Here is a 25,305-nt window from a genome sequence, read left to right as displayed (position 1 = left end):
TTATAAAGATCATGTTAACAATTTAAGTGAGGTTTTAGGAGCTACATCAGCAAAGATCTGTCTCCACTGCAGACCCACAGAGTTCAAATCCAGTACCATCTACTACCCAGGGGTCAAATGGAAAAATAAACACATTTGAACTAAAACTAACCTTGCCATCTCAGTTTTATTTTGAGAACAAGAAGGAAGACTTTCATCTGATGGCATCTCCTCACAGCTGTCCTCGTGTGGCTCGTAGCAAACAACCACTGGAACTTTTTCGCTCCGGGGTAAGGAACGCACGGCCACCTGAAAAGGAAAGTGTTTCATATCTGCACTTCAAACAAGACTTTTTTGAATTTTTCAGTAAAAACTCAAAGACGTGGCAAACGTCATACGCAAACAAAAAAGATTTCATCTACTTTGCTTTGCAAAGAAACAATGTCTTACTTTACTTTTTCAATTTACTGTACTGTACTAGTTACAATAAGTATTTTGCATTCAGCAAAGACAAGGATATCCATCGTGCATACCCTTTACTATTCAACCCCAAAGCAAGCCTCACCTTGATCGAAGTATCCTGACCCATGTAAGCCAATGGAAACACATGCTCTTCTGCTTCTCTGTAAATTTAGAACAAAACACAGGCGAAGTAACTGTCAGCCTATACAACACATTTGGCGGCCGTCGCCCCTGGACACGCTAAGCCATGCCGAGAGTTGCGAAAAGTGCAGAAACGACCTCACTGCGGCCACCAACGACCAACCAGTTGCTGCAGCCTCTGGGAGTCTGTTGAAAGGAAGAGATTCAGCTTCGGAAGCGACACGCAGCGCGATCCCGTCACCAAAGAAAACGCTGTACCTTGTGCGTATATAAACTTTCATCAATCTGACTGAGCTATCATCTGATTCGTAATTCCTTTCCTCTTTTAATCATTACACACAATAATGGAGAACTGGTGTCATACCTCCGATCATAGATAGTAAAGTTCCACTGTTCAATCAGCCGAAGGTTCTGCGAGGGAGCGATTGGAGTATCGAGGGTGGTGGCTAGTGCTGCCCCGTGCTGACATTCAGGAGCAACCAGCACCTCAAGGCTGACTCCAACACCGACACCCCACATCACCCGCAGCTGACGCATCAAGGCTCCAGCTTGAACACACTGAGAAGCATATACTACTTAACACATTTACGGAAAAATGATGAGAGGAAAAACTTGCCAATATAACGACCAGCTACAAATGTCACGGCTATGATTTACATACTTTTTCCAAGGTAATGAATGTGATCGTTTTGATAGTTTCTTAAAATACTCGTACTAAATAGTCAGCCTTTTAACTTGAAAAGAAAGGATGGGTATTTACGCAGACACACAGATAGGATTTATTTAACAACTTAATATTCCGATACCCCTGTGATACCAAATGACATCATCCTATTTCCATCCCTCAAAATCCTGATGATGTCAACAGCCCAAAATATTTGGCAAACTTCAACATATGATTTTGATTTTTTTTTTACATTTTTTAATATATTACAATTAAGTATTTAGCTTCGAAATGATACCAAAATTAATTCACAGAAAGTAATAAAAGAGAGAGATTTCCAATTCATAATTGCCCAACGTAATTTGCTAGATATTTATTTGGCAACCCCCAAAATTTGAAAGGTTAACGAAAACCGAACGTGCTTTCTCAAAAGCTAACATTTCACTATTAAATTACTAATGATAAACAATTAAAAATCAGATGAAATAAAAATTTTTGTTTAAAGCAATATGAATTTTTCCTGGGTGTACTGTACAAACCAATGCCTTTAATACAGAGTATCTTCAGTGGGTACATGAAACAGGGTATACCATGGTGAAGATAGGGTTGAAGGGGGGAAATGCCCTTATTCTAACCAAGGTACTCAAGTAAATTTTTCCTTAGCCCACAGGAACAAGGAAGGGTGGTTGGGATGTGTTAGACTAACAAAAGACTTTGGTTTGTGTACCTAGGAAAAATACAAAATGCTTTAAAAATTTGTTACTGGTTCCCAGTTTCTACAGAGGTACAAACCAATTGTCTTTTATGAGGAGACTTATCCTATGGGGGGGTGTTAGTCCCTGCACCTGACTGAGTTAATTCCACCTAGAAATGCTATGCCCTGTTGCGCAAGCAACCAGGGATGACATGACTCCTGGTCATGTCAACTTTATCCTCCTACTGGTCTGATGAAAAGGTTTGCCAGAAAAATAGGACCCTGGGTTAGAATGCCCTTTGTACAACAGGGTGTTCTAGCATGGAAAGAATTAGGAAAACCTCCCATAGATTTCATGTCGGCAGATAGTTTATACTGGTGATTCCCAAGTACGTACTGAGTTTAAGAGAAGTAATATGAGTTCTACCATGTCATCGCCTTCCCTCTTGTGACAATAGATTGGACAGAGGGTGAGGCATCCATGGACTGAACTAAGACTGGGTGCCTCTTACTTACTCACGTGCATCTCACCTGATTCCAGCGTGTACTTTGGCCCAGATGCTGCTCTTATGAGTGGAAAGGTTAGTAGGAGAGTTCAGTCACTCAACATTCACACCTCCAGACTTATACTGGGCAAGAGATACTTCTCTCTTGAGCAGCCACCATCGATCCCAAGGAAAAAGTATTCAAGGACTTGTGGGCAAAATCCCTCAAGTAGAATGAAGTAGAGGTAGTCTGTCCATGCCAAACTCCTGCCCTCATTACCTGAAACACCAAGAAGTTCTTCCAAAAAGTGAGGAGCAGACCCATGTCCCTGTCTTTGTGTGTTCTCACGCAGGAAGGAAAGCCAGTTTCCTCTGAAGAGGAAACATAGGCCTGCTTGATAACCTCACAAAGCCAGCAAGAAAAGGTATACTTGGACCCCTCCTTCATATACCTACCTGTGTTTATGAAAACTCTCCTACACTCTGGCCTCAGTGAGTGGGTCAGTTTCAAGTGCATAAGTCTACCATGGAAGGGGACATGAAACAACAAGTATCTTCTCCATTCGAGAATAAAATAACAAGACATAAAAATACAAAAACACTGAAAAATAAGAAAATCAGAGGGCTACTCATCCAAGTTCAACACACACACAATGAGATAGAAGGGTCTGCTTTTTGTGGCAGCTAAAGAAACAGTGACCAAGAAGTGTGAGTAGGGCATTCCCTTATTCATCCCCCATCTCCACCTTATTGTACCCCTTGTTTTCTTATTTCAATGACTGCATTAAAGCACACTTGCTGAAGATGCTATATATAAATGACAATGGTTTACACGCCCCTTGGAATAAATAAGAATGTTCATACGTTTTTAAAGCAGTCTGGGATGAAAGATGATGGGACTGCATAAGTATCAGGACAAAAGTTAACACTCAGGATACAGGTTAGAGATGAATGAATGTATCTATACACAAATGAAGTCAGTGTACTGCAAATAAAACTTCCAGTTTAGATGCATGAAACATGTCTAGTAATTTTTGGCAACAAGGTTTGGGGGGTGTAGGGGCATCCATAACTCAGCAACTGACCAAACAAATGTGCTGGTAATTGTTGTATGGTTATCTCTGAAACAGCATCTTTCTGGAGGAAATGATACACAGGTTTAGCAATGCCAATGTTGAGGACGATGGAAAATTTCTGGATGATTTTACTAGAAATCATAACATTTCAGATCTATTACAGCCCTTCTTATACTAAAATCCCAAAGAGACATCTACCCGATCTCTTTTCATACTTTAGGATTTTGGCAACACTTTCTCAAAGGTTAATCTACGGAAAACTTTGCCATCTTTCTTCTCATCTCTAACTTTTTCTTGCTTTCTCGAAGCCTGGATTGCTGAGAGGACCTGGTTTCCCATTCCACAGGCCTCTAAAGAACAGAACGATACTTACCATGTGATCATTCTGGTCGCAGTTGTGTTTATGCTGCAACTGATGAGGCAACGGACAGTGGGGTCCTGCATGGTAGCCCCTCTCTCCCCCCGGGGTTCGTCCCTCCACTACAAGGATGGCCAGAGCAGAGAACACCTCCCATGGGTCACCTGGCCCATGACCACCAACCTCTTCCACACTACTGGATCGCATCTTTCCTGCAAAAACAAAGATCAGGTTAAAATAAAAATGGCTGGATTGTAACTTCAACTTACCTCCATTTGGTCTAGGTGACCATACCGTCCAAAACAATCGGATCTCTTAAGTTACCATGAGTGGCAAACCTCCCCCCCAAAACTTCTACTTAAACTCATTATATTTCTCACATTGTCAGTCCTTTTTATTCCACATCTGCTATGCAAACAATCTTTCTGTTTCCACAACTTCCACCATTTTTAGTTTGCTGTAAAAGAAGACTATTGAGATGGCTATTTGTCTGTCCGTCCGCACTTTTTCTGTCCGCCCTCAGATCTTGAAAAATACTGAGGCTAGAGGGCTGAAAATTGGTATGTTGGTCATCCACCCTCCAATCATCAAACTTACAAAATTGCAGCCCTCTAGCCTCTGTAGTTTTTATTTTATTTAAGGTTAAGGTTAGCCATGGATCATGCGTCTGGCACCACTACAGGTGCCAACAACACAGGCCACCACCGGGCTGTGGCTGGAAGTTTCATGGGCTGCAGCTGAGAGTTTCATGGGCCATGGCTGAGAGTTTAATACAGTATTATACGCTGTATGGAAAACTTGACTGTGCCGAAGAAACTTTGCACATTTTTTACTTGTTTTATCCTGAAACATTAACTCTCCCACAGACATATTCTAAAACACGCTCTACTTTCGTGATAAAAACCCAATCAGTCTGAACACTATATCTCCTAAATCATTATAAGTAAACAAATATAATAAGCATGCTTAGCCTATAATAATAAACATGAGGTACAGTATACAGTAGTTATCTACGAGTCCATCTGCAGGTACTGGTAAGGCAACACGAGCATCAAAAAAGTTAAACTTGCTGCCACACGCACTAAACAATAACACCTACACCTAAGATACAGGCGAGATTGTTTCCATGGCAACAATCTGACCTTCTGCTACGCATTCCAAAAATCCAGTCATCACTTCCTGGATGCGATGACCCAGACTCGCTGTGACGAATAGGGGATGCTACAAAAGACGAGAAGGATCTTTCCCAGACAGTGACCCCCGTGGGCTTTTGGGGGTCGTTACCTAGGACTAATATTTCTTGGGGGTCACTATCTTTATATTTACAGTCTTTTGTTTACGTTTAATATAACGCAAAGGTGGATACATACCGGAACGGTAACGGAATATAGGCCAAAGGCCAAGCACTGGGACCTGTGAGGTCATTCAGCGCTGAAACGAAAATTGAGAGTAGAAGGGTTTGAAAGGTGTAACAGGAGAAAAACCTCAAAGCAGTAGCCCTACAAAACAATTGTTAGGAGAGGGTGGTTAACAAGAGAGGAATATGAATGGAGGTACAGTAAAATGAACGAAAGGGGTTATAGCAGCTAGGGACCAAGGAATGGACGCCGCACAGAACCTTAAGTAATGCCTACAGTGCACCGCGTGAGGTGCACTGACGCCACTAACCCCCCCAAGGAAGGATACATGCACCAGGGTGAAAAGCCTTGGGGTCACTATCTGGGAAAGATCCACAAAAATACACAAGAACAAAAGGTACTGAGAAACGTCCAGCCATTGTACTTTTGAAAGGACAGACGCCATTGTCACCTTGGATACGAGATATGAGTGCTACTATTAATAGCCGTAAGTGGAAGATAGACAGGTGTATATGTGGTTACTTTTACCCACAGCAGTAGCACTAAATTTAACAGCAGAGATAGTAGGAAAAGTAGTAGGAGGAGGAAGAGTATTAGGAGTGGGAATAGTAGGCTAATTATAGTGGGAAATAGTAGTATGAGGAGAAATACCAGTAGGAGTGGGAATAGTAGGAGGAGGAGGAACAGCAGTAGCAGTGGGAATAGTAGTAGGAGGAGGAATAGCAGGGGTGGGAATAGTAGTAGTAGTAGGAGGAGGAATACTAGTAGGAGGAGGAATACTAGTAGGAGGAGGAATAGCAGTAGGAATGGGAATAGTAGTAGGAGGAGGAATAGTAATAGGAGGAGGAATAGCAGTAGGAATGGGAATAGTAGTAGGAGGAATAGCAGTAGGAGTGGGAATAGTAGTAGGAGGAATAGCAGTAGGAATGGGAATAGTAGTAGGAGGAATAGCAGTAGGAATGGGAATAGTAGGAGAGGAAATCACTTCTTACTACCACCAAAGTAGGGAAAATCCAGCCGACCCCATCATATTGATCAGAGAGAGAGAGAGAGAGAGAGAGAGAGAGAGAGAGAGAGAGAGAGAGAGAGAGAGAGAGAGAGAAAGGGGTTGAAGGAGTGTCATGACATTTCTCCATGCGGTCATAATGCCTCAACTGTGCCCGTTGCTTTAAAGCTGCAAGATCCGTCCGAGGCAAGGTGAGAGAGAGAGAGAGAGAGAGAGAGAGAGAGAGAGAGAGAGAGAGAGAGAGAGAGAGAGAGAGAGAGAGAGAGACTCATCTTCAATTACACCTGGTCTTTTTACGTATGCATTACATTACCTGGCTCGTCTCTTAATAATAATATAATGAAGATCTCGTGCATTTAAGAGATGAATGTTCTGGCTAGTATATATATATATATATATATATATATATATATATATATATATATATATATATATGTGTGTGTGTGTGTAGCAGTACAAACAGGTGATGTGCACATCAAGTCTATTTCTGGCCAACGCTTCAGAGGCTCAGAGAATGGCTTCATCAATCAGGGCAAGAATACAAGCGTCTTTAGCAATTTAAATGAACAAACACGACTCTGCAAAGAACATCAATATAGACTACATATATATATACTGAAACTGGAAACGTCAGACCTACCCTACCCCCCTAAAAGCATAGAAAACTAAGCTGGACAAAGAACGGCACTCAAAAGAACAAAGAAACATCTTCAGAGATAAACAGCGTATCACAGAGGCCTTATGCGCAGTAGAGTGGTAAAACCGTTTCCAATTCAAGTTGAATAAGCCACCAGTTATTTTTCATAAGAATACAAACAGATCTCGTATCTCTTTTTGGAATAACTGACTGGAAGGTCAAAGGCAACACCTGAGTGCTAACGAACCCCTGTTTTGAGGCAGACATCTTGAAATTCTAACCAATTTTAAGATACTATTGAGTAACACTTCGCGTAACCTAGTGTTTTAACGTATCGGATTTATTCGCTGTCAAGAGAACCTTTAAGTAGATTAATCTGTTATATACCATTTATCCTGCGAGACTAAACAGGTTATAAATGCTAAAACGACCCACGACGCCTATCTTTATGGCAGAATGCATCAGTGACTCATCGCTTAACTGAAAACACTGTGACGTCACTGCCGGGCTAATGATTCAAAATTAATCAAATTTTCCACCTTCCAGAATTAGTGTATTGATAAACAACATGCAAAGTTATAAAAGCTTCATAACTTGGGGTTTACTGGGATGCATTTAAAACAATAACAGTCATATTTGGCACCTGATGCGGCCATGGGCGGGAGATTTCGTGCACTAACACCTCCACCCCTCTCAATCCTCCACCCCCGGAGACACCCCCTAGACAGAGGCCCACCCTCGCCCCCCACCCAATTACAAGCTTGTTCGAACAAGCAGGACCACACCAGCGCTTCAGCAAAAAAGAAAATTATTACAAGACATTTTATGTCGTTTTTTTATTCTACATTTACACTGACGTGAATGTCAAGTGTTCAAACGAAGCTTCACATAGGCCCACTCATAGGTTATAAACTCTTTCATTAAGTAACCAGGATATAAAGTTATCGCAATTGAAATAAAATCAAAATGAAAATATCCTGATTCTACGCACTATTAAAGTAATTTCCAGATAGTACTAACGAATGTATACATCAAATCACATTAAGTTCTGTAACAACTTCTGTTTCAATACACTTTGCTAGCTTCCTGTATCTCTCTCTCTCTGCACAAGGTTCTAACGTTAGCAAAATCTATCAATTTGAGATCAAACTGAAGAGCGGACTTGGGTCCACTCTCTCGTCTAGAGAGGAGGTCTCGATCAATCCTATTTTATCCAAGGCTGTCACAAAAGGAGTGCTCTCTCTCTCTCTCTCTCTCTCTCTCTCTCTCTCTCTCATGGGTCCCTACACATGTAAGTGCCGAAGGAAAATAAGAATAAAATTGATGAAATGACCAAACTTAAAGATACGTCATAATCCAAAAAAGAATTTCTGTAACGACATAAATTTTGATATTACGTCATAACAAATTTTTGAATTTAAGACCAGCCTCCCCCCCACCAAAATGTACCACGACTCATATCCTGATTACGCCCACTGTGCATTTGACTGAATAACCCACACTGCCCGAATGCCCAAGGGTATAGGACATGCTTTAACATCTTCAAGTGAATCACGTTTGATAAGGCAACACCTTTTTATCAAGAAACACCTTATTCGTTTGAATCCATTTTGTTGGCATAATACTTTCTGTAATTACCAAGGGCTGAATTATGAGTCTGAATAGTCATTTTGTGTAATTATCAACTCTTAAATTACAATAATTTCGTCAAGTTCGTGAAAACTGCATCAAAAGATATTATTTTCATGAAAATGCGATGGCCATGAACCCTTCGGGGATTATCAAGGAAAAGGAAGACCTGGCAACTGTCCCTTGGAGTGTTGCCACATGGCCAAAGCTTCAGTCCCAACATTTTCCACACAGGAGAACACAATGTTGATAAAAGACAACAAAATCATCAGCAAAGAGTACATGCAAAAGTTCAGCGGGTCTGGAGGAATGTTGAATATTTACTGAGAGATTCCATTCATGAATAACTGATATAACCGAACGCATTATAGCACCACAGAGGAATGGAGGCGGAGATTGGACGACATTGCCAATTCTATCTACCTCACTCGAACACTGGACTTTCAAGGAACATGTTTATACTTTTGCACACACATACATACATACATACACCAACCACACACACACACACACACACACACACACACAAAGCAAAATGCAGAAGTCATCCTCAGAAGAGTAAGAGAAAAACACCAACTAAATCATTAAAACGCAACACCGAGTGACATCACCAATCTCACCCGTCTAACAAAACACCAACAAACATCCATAAACAAATTCATCAAGGCTCCTTTTTCCTCACAACAACAGCAAACAAAACAACTGCTTGAACGAACAACACACACACACACACACACACACACACACATCAACAAGGGCTGGGGACGAGAGCATATGCATTTCAGAGTATAAATAGCACAACGCAGCCTCAGCGGCTTATATGAGATTGAAGACGTTTCCTGGACTTTTTGACCAATAAGATCACTTTCCTCTGCATCTCGAAGGCTTTGTTAATCATATGCGAGAGTTAAATAGGCAATTGTGTTGCCTGGTTTTGCAAGATTGCTATCCTTCTTTAGTGTGTGTGTGTGTGTTTGTGTGTGTGACAGAGAGAGAGAGAGAGAGAGCGAACTAGCAGGAAGTACTGGGCGAAAGATATGTAAGATGGAGACCTGTTTTTTTTTCCAGTGTATCAGGTTTAAAATGAGTCATTTATTTGTGCGTTCTCCAATAATTCGATGGTCAGGTATTTAACTGATTATGTGGTTAAAACAATTACTAACACTAGCAATGTTACTCTGACTTTTTTGTGTGTAACAAATAGTCTACAGGAAGTGGTTGCATGTTCAGACTCAAGTCCACTGTGAAGTGGACATGTTTAGATTCAAGTCTATAGGAAGTAGACATGTTTGGACTCAACGTACCATATATAATTTCTATAAATTGGCAAATGGTTTCCATGGGAACAAACTATTACATAAAGAGATTATATATATATATATATATATATATATATATATATATATATATATATATATATCCTAACTTCAATGGAGGAAGGATGAATTTTTGAAAATTATGTCCTACATTCTTTCACTTACGCAGAGCCCAGCAAAAATTAGATTCATTATTAAAAAAATATAGATTTTGACATTAGATTTTGACACGAGACTGACGTCACGCAGATAGCAACGCTTTGAAGAGAGAATTCAAGTTTTCGTAAATGTGAAACAAATGTAAATACCAAAGAAAAAATATTATTGTAAATCATTTACAAGGGAAAAATAGGTTCATCCTATGACATACAAATTGGAAAAATGTAAACACTGGATTTTCAACCATCTTCAGGGAATGTTTTACATGAACACAAACACACACACATTGGAAACTGAGCAGCACTTTAGTGGTCTCCGGAGAGAGAGAGAGACAGAGAGAGAGAGAGAGAGAGAGAGAGAGAAGAGAGAGAGAGAGAGAAACTTCAAAAGGATGTTCCGACAACATACCTTCTGGTCATTTCTTAGGAGAGAAACCTTATGTTGTAACAAAGACAATATATATATATATATATATATATATATATATATATATATATATATATATATATATATATATATATACATATATATACATATATCTTAGCATCAGTGATAGTTACTGTTCAATAATATAATAATAATAATAATAATAATAATAATAATAATAATAATAATAATAATAATAGTTTAAATGGCTTCCATGACGACAAAATACATAAAATTATCTTGACATACCCCATTCTCAGGGATGGGATACGTTGGGGGGGGGGAAGCTACCCATACCCAATTTCGAACGTGGAGCATACCAACGCCCCGAAAATACCCACGGGGCAATTCCCCAAGGACAACACTGTCACAAACAAGGTCCTCTGGACAATTTGCAGAGTAACGTAAACAAGTGATTTTAGGATATATATATATATATATATATATATATATATATATATATATATATATATATATATATATATATATATATATATATATGGCTTAGCTGCAACACACCCACATCGACTAACTACCAAGTGCATAAATGACCAAAATCATTTCAACGTCACAGGGATAAATGAAATTAATTATTACAGGGATATAACTGATTCATTAAATTCAACAGTGCCTTTGTCAGTCCCAGCTATGGACCAAGTACCTGGAAGTGAGTTGACTGTGGTGCACAGCAACCAATGTAGATAAATGTTCTCTCTCTCTCTCTCTCTCTCTCTCTCTCTCTCTTGCTAAACAAGTTCAATCTTGCTAAACAAGTTCAATCTTCGAAGTAATGATAATGTTTAAACCGCAGCAAAATTTAAATAAAATATATACAGTAGAGTTGAGAGAGAGAGAGAGAGAGAGAGAGAGAGAGAGAGAGAGAGAGAGAGAGAGAGAGAGAGAGAGAGAGAGAGATTCAATATAAAAAAATTGTTTGCATTCCATTCCAAATATGTTTTTATACTCATATTTTAAATCATAGATTGAAAGATTCATTTTTTAAATCACAAATACATTCAACAGAGAGAGAGAGAGAGAGAGAGAGAGAGAGAGAGAGAGAGAGAGAGAGAGAGAGAGAGAGAGAGAGAGAGTAGGATCGCCTATGATAGTGAAGTGTCTCTCTCTCTCTCCCACAGGCGAATATGGCCATTACTTGAACTGATTATAGAAAGAGATGATGTCAGAGAGAGAGAGAGAGAGAGAGAGAGAGAGAGAGAGAGAGAGAGAGAGAGAGAGAGAGAGAGCTACACCTTCAAAAAGCACAATTAAGTATCCTTCAGACATTACACATCAATCACTACATTACAGGAGCCGTCATTACTTACATACTTTGAATGCCGACGGATTAAGTCGTTATAGCTTGTACGTCCTTCAACCGCTCCAACTCCCGTCTCTACTTTACGATGTTATCTCCAGAACGGATGGACGCTTTTGGATGAAACTTGTCAATGTTTTAGCAAGGTATCTCGGGAATGGATGGACGACTTTAGATGAAAGTTGTCCGAGTTTTAAATTAGATATCTCTAAATGTTTTAGCAAAATGTCTCGAGAATTGATGGACGATTTTAGATGAAAGCTGTCCGAGTTTTAAATTAGATATCTCTAAATGTTTTTGCATAATATCTCGGGAACTGATGGACGATTTTGGATGAAACTTATCAATATTTTAGCAAAATATCTCGAGAATTGATGGACGACTTTCGATGAAAGTTGTCCGAGATTTATATTAGATATCTCTAAACGTTTTAGCAAAATATCTCGAGAACTGATGGACGACTTTAGATGAAAGTTAATTAAAACACCTCGATAACCAGAGAACGATTTTGTTCGTTAACAATAAAATCTAACAATCAGAACGCGATGAATTCGCACAACACAATGCCCAGGTTGTGGGAAATTCTAACCTTTGACCCCTCAAGTGCCATCTTCACCTTTGGGCCTCCCACGTAAAATGTTGAGTGCCTCCTCTCTCTCTCTCTCTCTCTCAAAGTGTGTTGCTGAAATAGTTTATTTGTTCTGGGTTAAGACGGGAGAGAAAGGAGTATGGAAGGACCTCTCTCTCTCTCTCTCTCTCTCTCTCTCTCTCTCTCTCTCTCAGAGCAAGCTCGACATCCAAACGAATGGAAATAGGGTCCGGATGCTGTAACATGTGGGGCTTGCAACCTCATCCCAAACTGCAACATCTGAACTTAGTGGTAAATAAATAAATCAATCAATTAATTAATTAAATTATAATGATAAAATCCAATTGGATCTTGTGTGTCCTCCCCCGGGTGACAGTAGGGGAGACATGACACAGCCACCTACCCCATGCAAACCTGTTTGTCCACCCTGGGTGGGGGTAGGTAGGGGAACAGGAGGGTAGATATCTAGTTTGTCCACCCTGGGTGGGGGGTAGGTAGGGAGACATCCACCTTCCTCCTACAAACCTGTTTGTCCACCCTGAGATGGGGGCTAAGTAGGGGACTGGGAGGGTAGGGGAGACAACAGCTCCAGGTTCCAGCGCACGTAGCACGCCTAAAAGCTCGCTAATCAAATAAATAAATAAATAAAGTGACGTAAGATCAACCTCTCAGCTTCCCCTTCATTCCAAAGTTGCGTGATTGTTCTAATATGTCTGAAGAAGTTGCAAATTCCGGTGAAAAAAAAAAACAAATTAATTAAGTTCTGAGATGGACTGAATTAATTACGTTTATTTCGATTAACTGTTTATCTGTTCTCTGTTATAAATAACAAACTTTCTCTCCCTCGAACTACACTCCCAATCCCCTACCTGGGGCGGACAAACAGGTTTGCAGGAGGAAGGTGGATGTCTCCCCTACCTAACACCTCCCTACCTGGGGCAGAGAAACCAGTTTGCAGGGGGTGGGTGGCTGTGTCATGTCTCCCCTACTGTCACCTGGGGGAGGACAAACGAGAAAAATCCACTCGAATTTTATTATTATTATTATTATTATTATTATTATTATTATTATTATTATTATTATGTTTCTAGTGTTGGCAAATATAGAGGTGCCAGACGCACGATCATAGCTAACTTTAACCTTAAATAAAATAAAAACTACTGAGGCTAGAGGGCTGCAATTTGGTACGTTTGATGACTGGAGGGTGGATGATCAACATACCAATTTGCAGCCCTCTAGCCTCAGTAGTCTTTAAGATCTGACGGTTAAAAAGAACCAGCTTCCGATTCCTAATAATGACGAAATACTTTGTCACGTTCCAGTAAAAAATTGGTCGAAATTCTCGGCGTCAGTTTGAGGTGAATAACTTTCTAAATGTTCAGCGGAGCATAAAATTGAATGAAGGGTCTTCGTCTGTTACATTACGGCGAGGTTATAGAAGTTCCGCGTTGAGAGAGAGAGAGAGAGAGAGAGAGAGAGAGAGAGAGAGAGAGAGAGAGAGAGAGAGAGAGAGAGAGAGAGAGAGAGCATATCTGCCGTTCTATACAAATCTCGTGACCAGGTGTACCTCAGCAATAATAATAATAATAATTGCCCCATACACAAGAGGTGCCAAAATCGAACGCCCAAATTTCCGCCCAGAGCCAAGGGGTGAGTGACACTTGAATCTCTCTCTCTCTCTCTCTCTCTCTCTCTCTGCTCTGCGCCTCCTCCAAGGTTAGGTCTGACGTCAGCAGTGCCAAGGGGCGGGGGGAAACACCAAGAGAAAATAAACACCCGAAGGCAGTGCCAATAAAGGGGGTAAACAATATGATAGAATATTAGGACAGAAACGCAGCCTGGTAATTATGGTCAAAAATCGTTCTGATGCCCCGGACGCGAGAAAGAACCTCCGACGGGCATCAGAATGTCTTCGTTTCTTCTTCCAGGCGTTTCCAGAATGTCAAGAAGTCTGATAGAAAGTGGCTGTCAGATTCTACACCTGTGTGCCCTATCAGAATATAAATATTACCACTACCCTAATACTATTTTCCTTGATTATCAATAGTTTATCTATTTATTATTTTATTCTTTTATTCTTTTTTATTAAGTGGGGTCTCTTCTTTGTGTATTTCCCTTTACTTCCTCTTACTTCTTCTTCCTAATGGACACCTGAATATTCTTTGGAAGCTTCTTGAATTTCAGGTCAGTGGCCCCTTTGGTGAGATTGTTCCTTATGAATAGGTTTCATCTTCTGAATAATAATAATAATAATAATAATAATAATAATAATAATAATAATAATAATAATAATAATAATAATAATAATAATAATAATAATAATATTCTTTTATAATAATAATAATAATAATAATAATAATAATAATAATAATAATAATAATAATATTCTTTAAGCTTGAATATCCATAAATAATTTCAATAATAATAATAATAATAATAATAATAATAATAATAATAATAATAATAATAAAAACATGTCTGGTAAACACACCACTCACACAAACACTGACACGAACGACCTAAAAATGGGAAACTAAAGGCTTCCCCAGATCAGCAGGGAAAACAGGTCACGGGGACAATGGCTATATATAAGGATCCTGCATGGACTAATGACACGTCGTTTGGTTTCAACTGGTTGAATGGTTCCCGAGGTAGAGCTTAAAAAAAAAAAAAAAAAAGGAGTCTGACATTTTAATGGCCGATGAATTAAAGGGAAATACACAAAGAAGAGATCCCACTCATTAAAAATAAATAAATAAATAAATAAATTAACAAATAAATAAAAAAAAAGTATTGAAATGCAAGGAGAAAAGTATTAGGGTAGTAATGCACTGCACCTTCGCTTGAACTTCTGAAAGGTTTAAATGAAATATTCTTTGGAAAAAATTTATGAAAGAAATCACCTGTTACTAGAGATTAGGTGAAGGTATATATTCATACATATTAGCCCGTAAATCAAGAATAACTACGGAGTTTAAAATGGCCGCCATGAAAACGAATTCTCATGGAAACCCACACAAATGTTTTCATTAAGTTTCATCGGAATCAGTTCATTAGTTCTTCAGATATAAGGTCAAAGTATATTTTTAAATCTAAGATATTGGTTACATTGAAAACCATGGCCGTTTATTTTACCAACTGCTGAGAGAGAGAGAGAGAGAGAGAGAGAGAGAGAGAGAGAGAGAGAGAGAGAATGTCACTTCTTAAATAAGTGAAAAACACTAATAAAAAGATCTATCTGAGAGAGAGAGAGAGAAGAGAGAGAGAGATGAAAAAACTCTTAAATAAGTGAAAAAACTGACTAATAAAAAAGATCTATCTGGCTGAGAGAGAGAGAGAGAGAGAGAGAGAGAGAGAGAGTGTCACTTCTTAAATATGAAAAAAAACTCATAAAAAGATCTATCTGGCTGAGAGAGAGAGAGAGAGAGAGAGAGAGAGAGAGAGACTCTATTCTTTGTAATGATAAAAATAATCACTCACTCGCGGATTAACAAGTTTAACTACTAAGCTTCTTCATACTTCCTGGCTGTGACATTCTCTACCTGCTTTTGTGCCTCCACAATTATCTAATTTGTTCCTCTTCTTCCAAGAGGTGCAAGGTATGTACTTCTAGAAAGGGGAACTTTATCATGGTTTGGGGGAGGGGGTGGTTTGGCGGGATTTCTCAGCCTTGGCGGAGGTTTGTGGTCTCAATGACGCTCTTGTTGCATGACTTGAGAAAAATGGAATTCAAATTGAAACAATCACACCAGCTGGCCTGCGCCATCTGCTGAGAGAGAGAGAGAGAGAGAGAGAGAGAGAGAGAGAGAGAGAGAGAGAGAGAGAGAGAGAGAAGCAAGCCCATTTCTTTAGGTCATGCCAAATACCCAGGGTATGTAATACAATGCGCCTACATACCATTAGCCAAAACAAAGGGTGTAGCGACACGCATATTCTCTCTCTCTCTCTCTCTCTCTCTCTCTCTCTCTCTCTCTCTCTCTCTCTCTCTATAATCGGCAAGTTATTTCCCGATTCAGACAAAACCTACAATCGTTAAATAACTCTTTTATACATAACTATTCACTACATGAAGGCCACGCAAGCAATGACGACTGACTGAAAAAGCAAATAACATCAACGCATTCTTTGTGGGTACTGCTTTAGAACACAGTTGACGTGACAAGAAGAAGAAGAAGAAGAAGAAGAAGAAGAAGAAGAAGAAGAAGAAGAAGAAGAAGGAGAAGAAGAAGCCACTTGGCACCCGTATGATTCGAGGGGGAGATAGGAGAGTCTCATTACCGTTTATCCCTGCCCTTTCTTCTTCACTAGTTATCGCTTCGTATCTTTCGCATCCTTCGTGATTGGACTGCGTCAGTCGACTGCTTGCGTTGCTCAGGCATCTACCGATTGTGTAAGGCAGCTTCATCTAGTGAAGCGTTCGAAATGGATGGGCTATCATCATTCTCATTATCGTGATGTTCAACTGACTGACTGGTTCAGTGCTCTGTTTAACTGCCTCGTACTGGGCTTGCAAAATCGCCAATGGAAGAGGTTTTATATTTAAGTAACCTGAACGACAGGATTATTGTCCTTCACAAAAAGAAAAAATTAAAAAAGAATAAAAAATGCCACAGCCCTGTGGTGGTCTGTTACTGGCACCTACAGAGGTGCCAGACGCACGATTATGGGTAACTTTAACCTTAAATAAAATAAAAACTACTGAGGCTAGATGGCTGCAATTTGGTATGTTTGATGACTGGAGGGTGGATGATCTACATACCAATTTTCAGCCCTCTAGCCTCAGTAGTTTTGAAGATCTGAGGGCGGACAGAAAAAGTGCGGACGGACGGACAAATAGCCACTTCTAAAAAAGTTTTCTTTTGCAAAAAACTAAAAACAAAAAAAAAAAGGAAAAACAACAAGTATAGTAAGCAACAACAACAAACAATATACTCTATACACTTTACAAGCAACTTGCAACCGAATACCACAACTTGGAACGCATTACGTAAGTCGATATTGGTCTTGAAACATGCACCAACACACACACACAGCACTTAACTTCACAGCAGCAGCAGCAATTCGAGGACAAGCATGCTGTTGGCACGGGTCCCTACAAAATGCCAAAGCACGTGGGCACAGGAACCCACCCACCCCTCTCCCCCCCCCCCAAAAACACTCCCTATCCTACCAAGCAAAGGCACAAAATAAGACCAAGATTCTTCTTCTTCTTCTCAAAGGATCCGCGCGTCTATTTTTGAATAAAGATAGATATAAAGATGGTTGGGAGATATCTGTACTTGCTTCAAAGGTACAAGGTACAAAAATGTCAGTAGTGTGTACATAGATCCAACTGCTTTTGTTTGTCCTAGTGGAGGTCACATACTCAACAAAGACGTAGGTCATCTGATTCTATCCCAGACAGAACAAGGGCTCTCTGTAGAAGGCAAGACTCTGCATAGCCCTCCACATAGTAAATCTATTATTATTATTATTATTATTATTAGCAAAGAGAATCCATACTCAGAGAATGTCATGCGATTAGAACGTCTTCAGAAGTTCAAGCGACAATGCAATGCATTACTACTCTAAAACTGTTCTTCTTGCTTTTTAATACTTCTTTATCTATTCATCTATTCATTAATTGATATTTTTCCTTCTTTGATAAGTGTTTTCTTTCTGTATTTCCTTTCTTACTTCTTCTCTTACTTCTTTTAAGTCAGTGGCTCTTGTTCCAGATAATAAACACAGTGGCCCCTTTGGTGGGCTTGTTCCATATGAATATCCTTTGGAAATAATTCAAATTTTAAGTCAGTGGCCCAATGTGGTGGGCTTGTTTCATATGAATAGCTTTCATCTACTGAATCATAATAATAAAAATATTAATAATAATATAACGATCACTTCTAAATTCGCTGCGTCGCGTGTTTGTATGTACGGATGTGTGTGTGTATGTATAATGTGATGACAAAAACAATAAATTCATAAATGTAAGAATTTGAAGAATGAAAAACAACCCTGAGTACTTTGGCATACCTTCAAAACAACACCATGTTCCGAGTCTCAAGGCTCGCTTGTGGGAAACAACATTTACCTGAAAGACAGAACAACAAATATTAATTGAAATGTTGTTTTAAAATTTACAGATGAGTATATACAAAAATTAAAACAATGCATTATATAATATATATAATATAAATAGAGAGAGAGAGAGAGAGAGAGAGAGAGAGAGAGAGAGAGAGAGAAAAGGAATTTTGTTGACAACAGATGTTCCACTACTAAATTCCACTAGCATTCAGGACTGACTCTCTCTCTCTCTCTCTCTCTCTCTCTCTCTCTTCCTCCTATCTAACCAATAACATTAAAGAATCTCTCTCTCTCTCTCTCTTTCTACCTCCTTATGTAACCAATAACATTAAAGATTGATTCTCTCTCTCTCTCTCTCTCTCTCTCTCTCTCTCTCTCTCTCTCCCCTTCATAAACAGCTAAACAAATGAATGACGGGTCAGAGAGGTGGGTATACCACTTCCCACCCAATCCGGCTGAGCCGAGGAGCGCTTGCGCAAACTGAATGCCCAAATGCCCAGAGGACTGTTGCAAGACCGCATCAGCCACCTGTGCCCGCGCCCAGGTGAGTGGAACCGTTTCACCTGCGTTCCTCGTTTCCCAGGTCAGAGGCGTCGCCTACTGCCCATGACCTTTCATAATAATTCTTCAAATTATATATATATATATATATATATATATATATATATATATATATATATATATTATAATTTTATATATATTTTATAATAATATATATATATATTTATATAATACTTTATAATATATATATATATATTATTAATTTTTGGGATTTTCTAACAATTGCATACATTTTTAAAACTATATATATATAATATTTTATATATATATATATATATATATATATATATATATATATATATATTAAAATGTGTACAATTTATCAAAAATTTTTTTAAAATTATAGAATTAAAATGAAATGTAATTTCCTATTAAATTAACTTATGGATGACAATTAATTTTATGATTTTTTAATTTTTCAAACAATTATCTATCTATATATCTATCTATCTATCTATCTATCTATCTATATATATATATATATATATATATATATATATATATATATATATATATATATATATATAAATAATACTGAGTAATAATTGTGGCGTGCGTACCAGGATATATTTAAACCTACGTTTTTTCCCATCCGTTATAATTCCCGTTAAATCCAGGTCACGTGAAGTCTGGCATTGACCAGAGAGAGAGAGAGAGAGAGAGAGAGAGAGAGAGAGAGAGAGAGAGAGAGAGGAAACCTTTTCAAGGCTGATCGTTCATTATTTTTTTTTTTGGAAACGTTCTCCCTCTCTCTCTCTCTCTCTCTCTCTCTCTCTCTCTCTCTCTCTCTCTCTCTCTCCCAGTACGCAGAGAAAGTATATGCAAATTAAATGTGATGGTTTCAATTCTGATGGATAATTTATATTCAATCTGCGATTGTCAAAATACTATTTGCCCCTCTCTCTCTCTCTCTCTCTCTCTCTCTCTGTACATATATAATACATATAACATACATAACATACATGTATATATAAATACATACTACATCAACTCCTAAATAAAAAAAAAAATACATAAAGAAATAAAATCTCAAATTTCGAATCGAAATCAATCAGCCAGCGGTTTTCGGCAACCCCTCCCCCTAGTGACGTCACAAATTCAATCTCACCCGCTGCTGACGTCATCGGCGGCCTAAAATTACGAACTGGAATACAAGGGAATGGCGAAACTACTAAACTACTACTTTTATTATTATTAAGCTTTATTCGCCACCATTATTATTATATTATTATCAATATTACTAATGTTATATAAATACACTAATTCAAACTCTCACTCGAACGCATTACCAACGACCTTGACCCAATTTTCAAGGTCACAGATTCGTGAAAGGGGGGTCCGTTTCAATCTATAATCACTTTTCCGTTATTTAATGAGTTAATCCTAATGGCTTCTGATTTACGAGTTATTTTCACTCTTAAAAATTCGTGTGAAACAATCTGTAAATGTACGGGAAACAACGTCCACTTTTTATTTAAGCAATAATTACTGAATTTATTTGAGTTATTTAAGTAATTTTGTAATTACACATTTGTGTTTTCTCGTTAATTACTCGTAGACTGTTACACACAGGAAATTATTGTTATCATTGTTGTTAATGAGAAATATGAATTCTTTATATTTAATAACCAGTATAATTATGGGTATTATAAAGATTCATTTTTTTTGCTATATTATTGTGTTAATATTTAAGTATATACTGTGAGCCTACATAATGATTACACTAATATACATATGAGACATATATATAAACACAATTCTAAATATATATATAACTTTATTTGGTATATAAAATGTGCTTATATATATATATATATATATATATATATATACATATATATATTATATAATACATACATACTATACATATACTGTATATAATATTTATATACATATATAAAATCATAAGAATTGACCACATAAAATCACCTCCTTCTACTTATATTTATCACTATTTATTGATATAAACTTTCAACATATTCTACAAAAATATGCAAAAAAACACATGCAATAGATACCCATAAAATACTACGTTTTTGGTGGACCAATTTCTACCAAAACAGCAACACTTGGGAAAGGCCTTACAACGACCAAACCTGCCAAGTTTGGCAACATTCGGTTCAACGTTTCCCGGGAACGAGATCAAACAAGTGGCAGGCAGGTATTCAAGGATGACAAACACTGAAGCGCCCCAAACAATGGAGTCGTGATACGCCCATATAATGTTGGAACCAACGGCCGAAATTCAATTCCAAGGCCACTAAGGGGAGTTGGGGAGTATGAGTCAGTTACAGACTCTTAAAAAAGAGATGACAATTTTGCCAGGTAAGACGACCAACGAACTAAAGCCATCTGGGTGTAGTCACCTGGGGATCATCCCTCCCACACGCATGCGCGGACGGAGCCAACTGAAATGCACAGGTGGTGGTGGTGGTGGTGACCTCAACCATCTGTAGACCTGGCTTACCAGCTGCTTTTTAGAAGAAGAAGAAAGGTTTTACATGAAAAGAACTGAGAGTAGTCTGTTAAAAATCTGATGAGGCTTCAGCCAGTTACCTTGAGGTATCCCGGTTTTGAACGCAGAAAGAAACACAAGCAATCAAAACGAGGTGAAGAAAGCATGGTGAGGAGGAGGAGGGAGAGGGAGAGGACGTTTGAGGAGGAGGAGGAGGAAGTGAAGGAAGGATCCCCCTAAATCAAGGACAGGACCTAATGGGGTCCTTCTCCTCTTGCCATAAGTGATAGGAACAATAAGATGAGCCATAATCATAATTATAGTAACAAGAACTTTTATCATTCTTGTTATTATTGTGCTTCAGAGAGAGAGAGAGAGAGAGAGAGAGAGAGAGAGAGGAATACCTTCACCTACGAAAATCGTAAACTGTTATGCATTCAAATGAGTGCTAATAACTAATTACTGAGCAGGAAGTGTCATCAAGGAATCTTTAGTTTACGGTAGTGACAATTATTCAGCTCATCACCATTGTTTGGTGTTGTTCGTGCAGGTGGTGGTAGGAAAGACCGAGTTCCGTAATTAGCAATCCTCCCCCTTCCCCCCCCCCCTCTGCTGTTGTTCAGGTGTGCAATTGTTTGTTCAATCTCCACTAATGAAGTAGGAGGAGATATTATTGTTTGTGTGACTATATACATGCACAAACATCTCACGTGTGGACGGGGGGAATTTGAGGATACTTAGTCAACATCCTTGTTATATGGTCCCCTAGGATGGGCAGGTTTTGGTGAAGATCAGCTGTTTGTCTGTTAGGAAAATCTCTCAAGAATGGACCAACTGATTCTGGAGATCTGTGTACATAATCTGACATCGTTATTTTCCTCGAGTACTGTTTTATACTGAATCAACAGCGACTGAAAATTAATTCTGGGTTTTATAATCTAAGAATATTTTTGTTTGCAAGCAGTTTTACTTTTGTCATTTAAAACTGCGTCAATTTCCATTCTACACCAAATAATTTATTAAATTATTTATTAAATTAAATATCTTTCTGTATTTCCCTTTACTTCCTCTTACTTCTTCCTAATGAACACCTTAATATTCTTTGGAAGCTTCAGTTTCAAGTCAGTGGCCCCTTTGGTGGGCTTGTTCCATATGAATAGGGTTCATCTTCTGAATAATAATAATAATAATAATAGATTGTTCCTCGATTCACCAACTACTTAAAAAGCTATCAGGCTCCTCCTCTCCTACTTGGAAACACTTTACAAGTTTATCTTAAGCATTTCATTTTAGTTTTTGCCAATATATTGACATGTTCCCTGACGATGTCTTCAAGCATGACTTCAATCTATGCAAAGGGGTTTCACCTCATATTTTATCCCACATTTTAATCCTCTCTCGTCTCTACGCTTTTAATTTTTTTTTTCCTTGCTTGCATTCGAGTTCCCCCTGGCACCACACCACTATACCCATCTTAGACCAGTCCTAGGGGCATGGCATACCCAGGACCCCTAACTCGTCCCTTTGGGCACGGCGATATGCAATGGGTTCTCTCTCTCTCTCTCTCTCTCAACCTTGCACAGGTGCGCGACAGCAGGAAAGGGTACGAATTCTGAGAGAGAGAGAGAGAGAGAGAGAGAGAGAGAGAGAGAGAGAGAGAGAGAGAGAGAGAGAGAGAGAGAGAGAGAGAGTAAACTTTTTCCTCGGCAATTCTATTTCAGGATGAGGGCTCTAGCGCCGTGCTCGATTGTTTACGCAAATGATGAATTTTCTCTCTTTTTACCAGAGGAAAAACAATGTTTAAGGGAGTAAGTTGAGGCCTACTAGGGCATATCAGCAGCACGTCAAACCCCTGCATAAACTGCACCCATTTCAAACCAGTCAAAAGGATTTTTTGGTCGAGACTTTCACCGGTCTCGTAACTTCTTCGCACGATCACCAGTCAACAACATCATTCGCACATGTAGTTTTATACATTACTCATGATTCACATCACCCCTTCTGTAAAATAATCTTGAAGGCCCATTGAGATTCTGAACGCAGTTACCTGGAAGACATGTTTAATTCCCCCCTCCCCCCAAAGAGGAATCAAGAAACCTTCTTATGCCTGTATCTTTGAACCCAAGGTTCATTTCCACCAGAAATACTTTAGTTTTCGTAATCTCTTTTCTACCTACCTGGAGCCACTCACGTTCTGGCGTCGAAATGACACGTTCGAACTCGTTCTTGTCGCCTGGGGAACTTCTGGTGCAGGTAAGGAAATGAAGAGATGGCAGGTATTAAGTAGAACAAGAATAATAAGAAAGAAAATGTATAAAGTGGATAAACGAAGTAGGAAAGGGAAGAGACATGCCTTAGTGAGGAGGAGGAGAAAAGTAGGGAGGAGTTGGTCTGGAGAGAATACGACTTTGAAAGGTCCGTCCGCACTTTTTCTGTCCGCCCTCAGATCTTGAAAACTGCTGAGGCTAGAGGGCTGCAAATTGGTATGTTGATCATCCACCTTCCAATCATCAAACATACCAAATTGCAGCCATCTAGCCTCAGTAGTTTTCGTTTTATTCAAGGTTAAACTTAGTCATGATCGTGCGTCTGGAATCACTATACGTGCCAGCAACACAGACCACCACCAGGCCATAGCTGAGCGTTTCATAAAGCATTATACGCTGTACAGAAACCTCGATTGCATTTTTTACTTGTTTTATTAAAGAAAAAATAACTGACTTCAATATCCGGAGACGATGATGCCATAACGTGATCCCCGGAAAAGCCGTCAATCACAAGTATCGATTTCAGACGTGGAAGCTGATCAGGTGTGCCAGAGGAAACTCTTTGCAACGTGAACTTTACGATGTTTCTTTCATCAATGAGTTTGTACGTTATGCCTCTGCCTAGGGGATTGAGAAGGTCGTCAGAATCTCGCACAATTTATAAACTAATAATCCTATATTTGGCGAGACCAAAGTTACTCCTTTACCCATAGGAAGTCGTGCAGTTGGAACGTCTTGCATTTTAATACATTTTTATCTATTTACCTATTTATTTTTTCTTTTTGATAAGTGGGATCTCTTCTTTCTGTATTTCCCTTTACTTCCTCTTACTTCTTCTTAATGAACAACTTAATATTCTTTGGAAGCTTCAATTTCAAGTCAGTGGCCCCTTTGGTGGGATTGTTCCTTGTGAATAGGTTTCATCTACTGAACAATAATAATAATGAGTGTTTTTTAGACTTTCAATGACCTACATTCTTTGTTAGGCTGGAAACGTCAAGCTTACCAATCACACAACGGACGGTGCTACTTGGCTTGTTATCATCTACAAGTCACCTCAGAGGTGCTGGTACTAAACATGGCAGGAGCTCTTTGGGAAGCAGTGGTTAGTACTAGCCCCACAGGGCAAGATATCGTTTATTATTAATACTCTTTGTCGACAACACAGTATGGAAGTGGGTATAATATATATACAATACTTGATCCCCGAGGGACTAGTACTAAACACGGCGTCCCCACTCGAGCTTCCGCCATGTTTAGTAGCCAAAATACCACAAAAAGGACACGAAACCTGGTCCTGTTGCTAACCTGCTTTATAAGCCTTCTTCTTCTTCCCCCAACACAAACACACACACACACACACATTCTATCTACCTCTGTAGGCCTAACTATCACACTATAGGCTGAAATCTATGTGAACTTTAGCTATAATGTATTTAGGCCTAGAACGGGTTCCTTTCGTCAGCATGATTGGTAGTGCTTTCTGCCACGACCGAGTGAGAACTGGTTTTTCTCTAAGGGTTCGTGTTCAGCTGCTGCTGCTGCTGCTGTAGATATTATTATTATTATTATTATTATTATTATTATTATTATTATTATTATTACCTGTATATACACGTAAATGCATTTGGCACAAATCGGAAAAATAAAAGAAAATATTTA

The 25,305-nt window shown here is 38.8% G+C and overlaps 1 protein-coding gene across 1 annotated transcript in view; it reads right to left on the bottom strand.

Annotated features, from left to right (window-relative positions):
* atos (atossa) overlaps positions 1–25,305 on the bottom strand; it is a 76,660-nt gene that overhangs the window by 13,627 nt on the left and 37,728 nt on the right. Inside the window, 6 exon segments of the mRNA XM_067134307.1 lie at positions 152–288; positions 545–603; positions 606–668; positions 671–768; positions 947–1,140; positions 3,875–4,071. Coding sequence (XP_066990408.1) covers positions 152–288; positions 545–603; positions 606–668; positions 671–768; positions 947–1,140; positions 3,875–4,066 — 743 coding nt within the window. The 5' untranslated portion in view covers positions 4,067–4,071.

This window comes from Macrobrachium rosenbergii, chromosome 35 (assembly GCF_040412425.1).
Source record: "Macrobrachium rosenbergii isolate ZJJX-2024 chromosome 35, ASM4041242v1, whole genome shotgun sequence".
Lineage (NCBI taxonomy): Eukaryota > Metazoa > Arthropoda > Malacostraca > Decapoda > Palaemonidae > Macrobrachium > Macrobrachium rosenbergii.
This window is presented reverse-complemented; position numbering and strand designations above follow the sequence as displayed.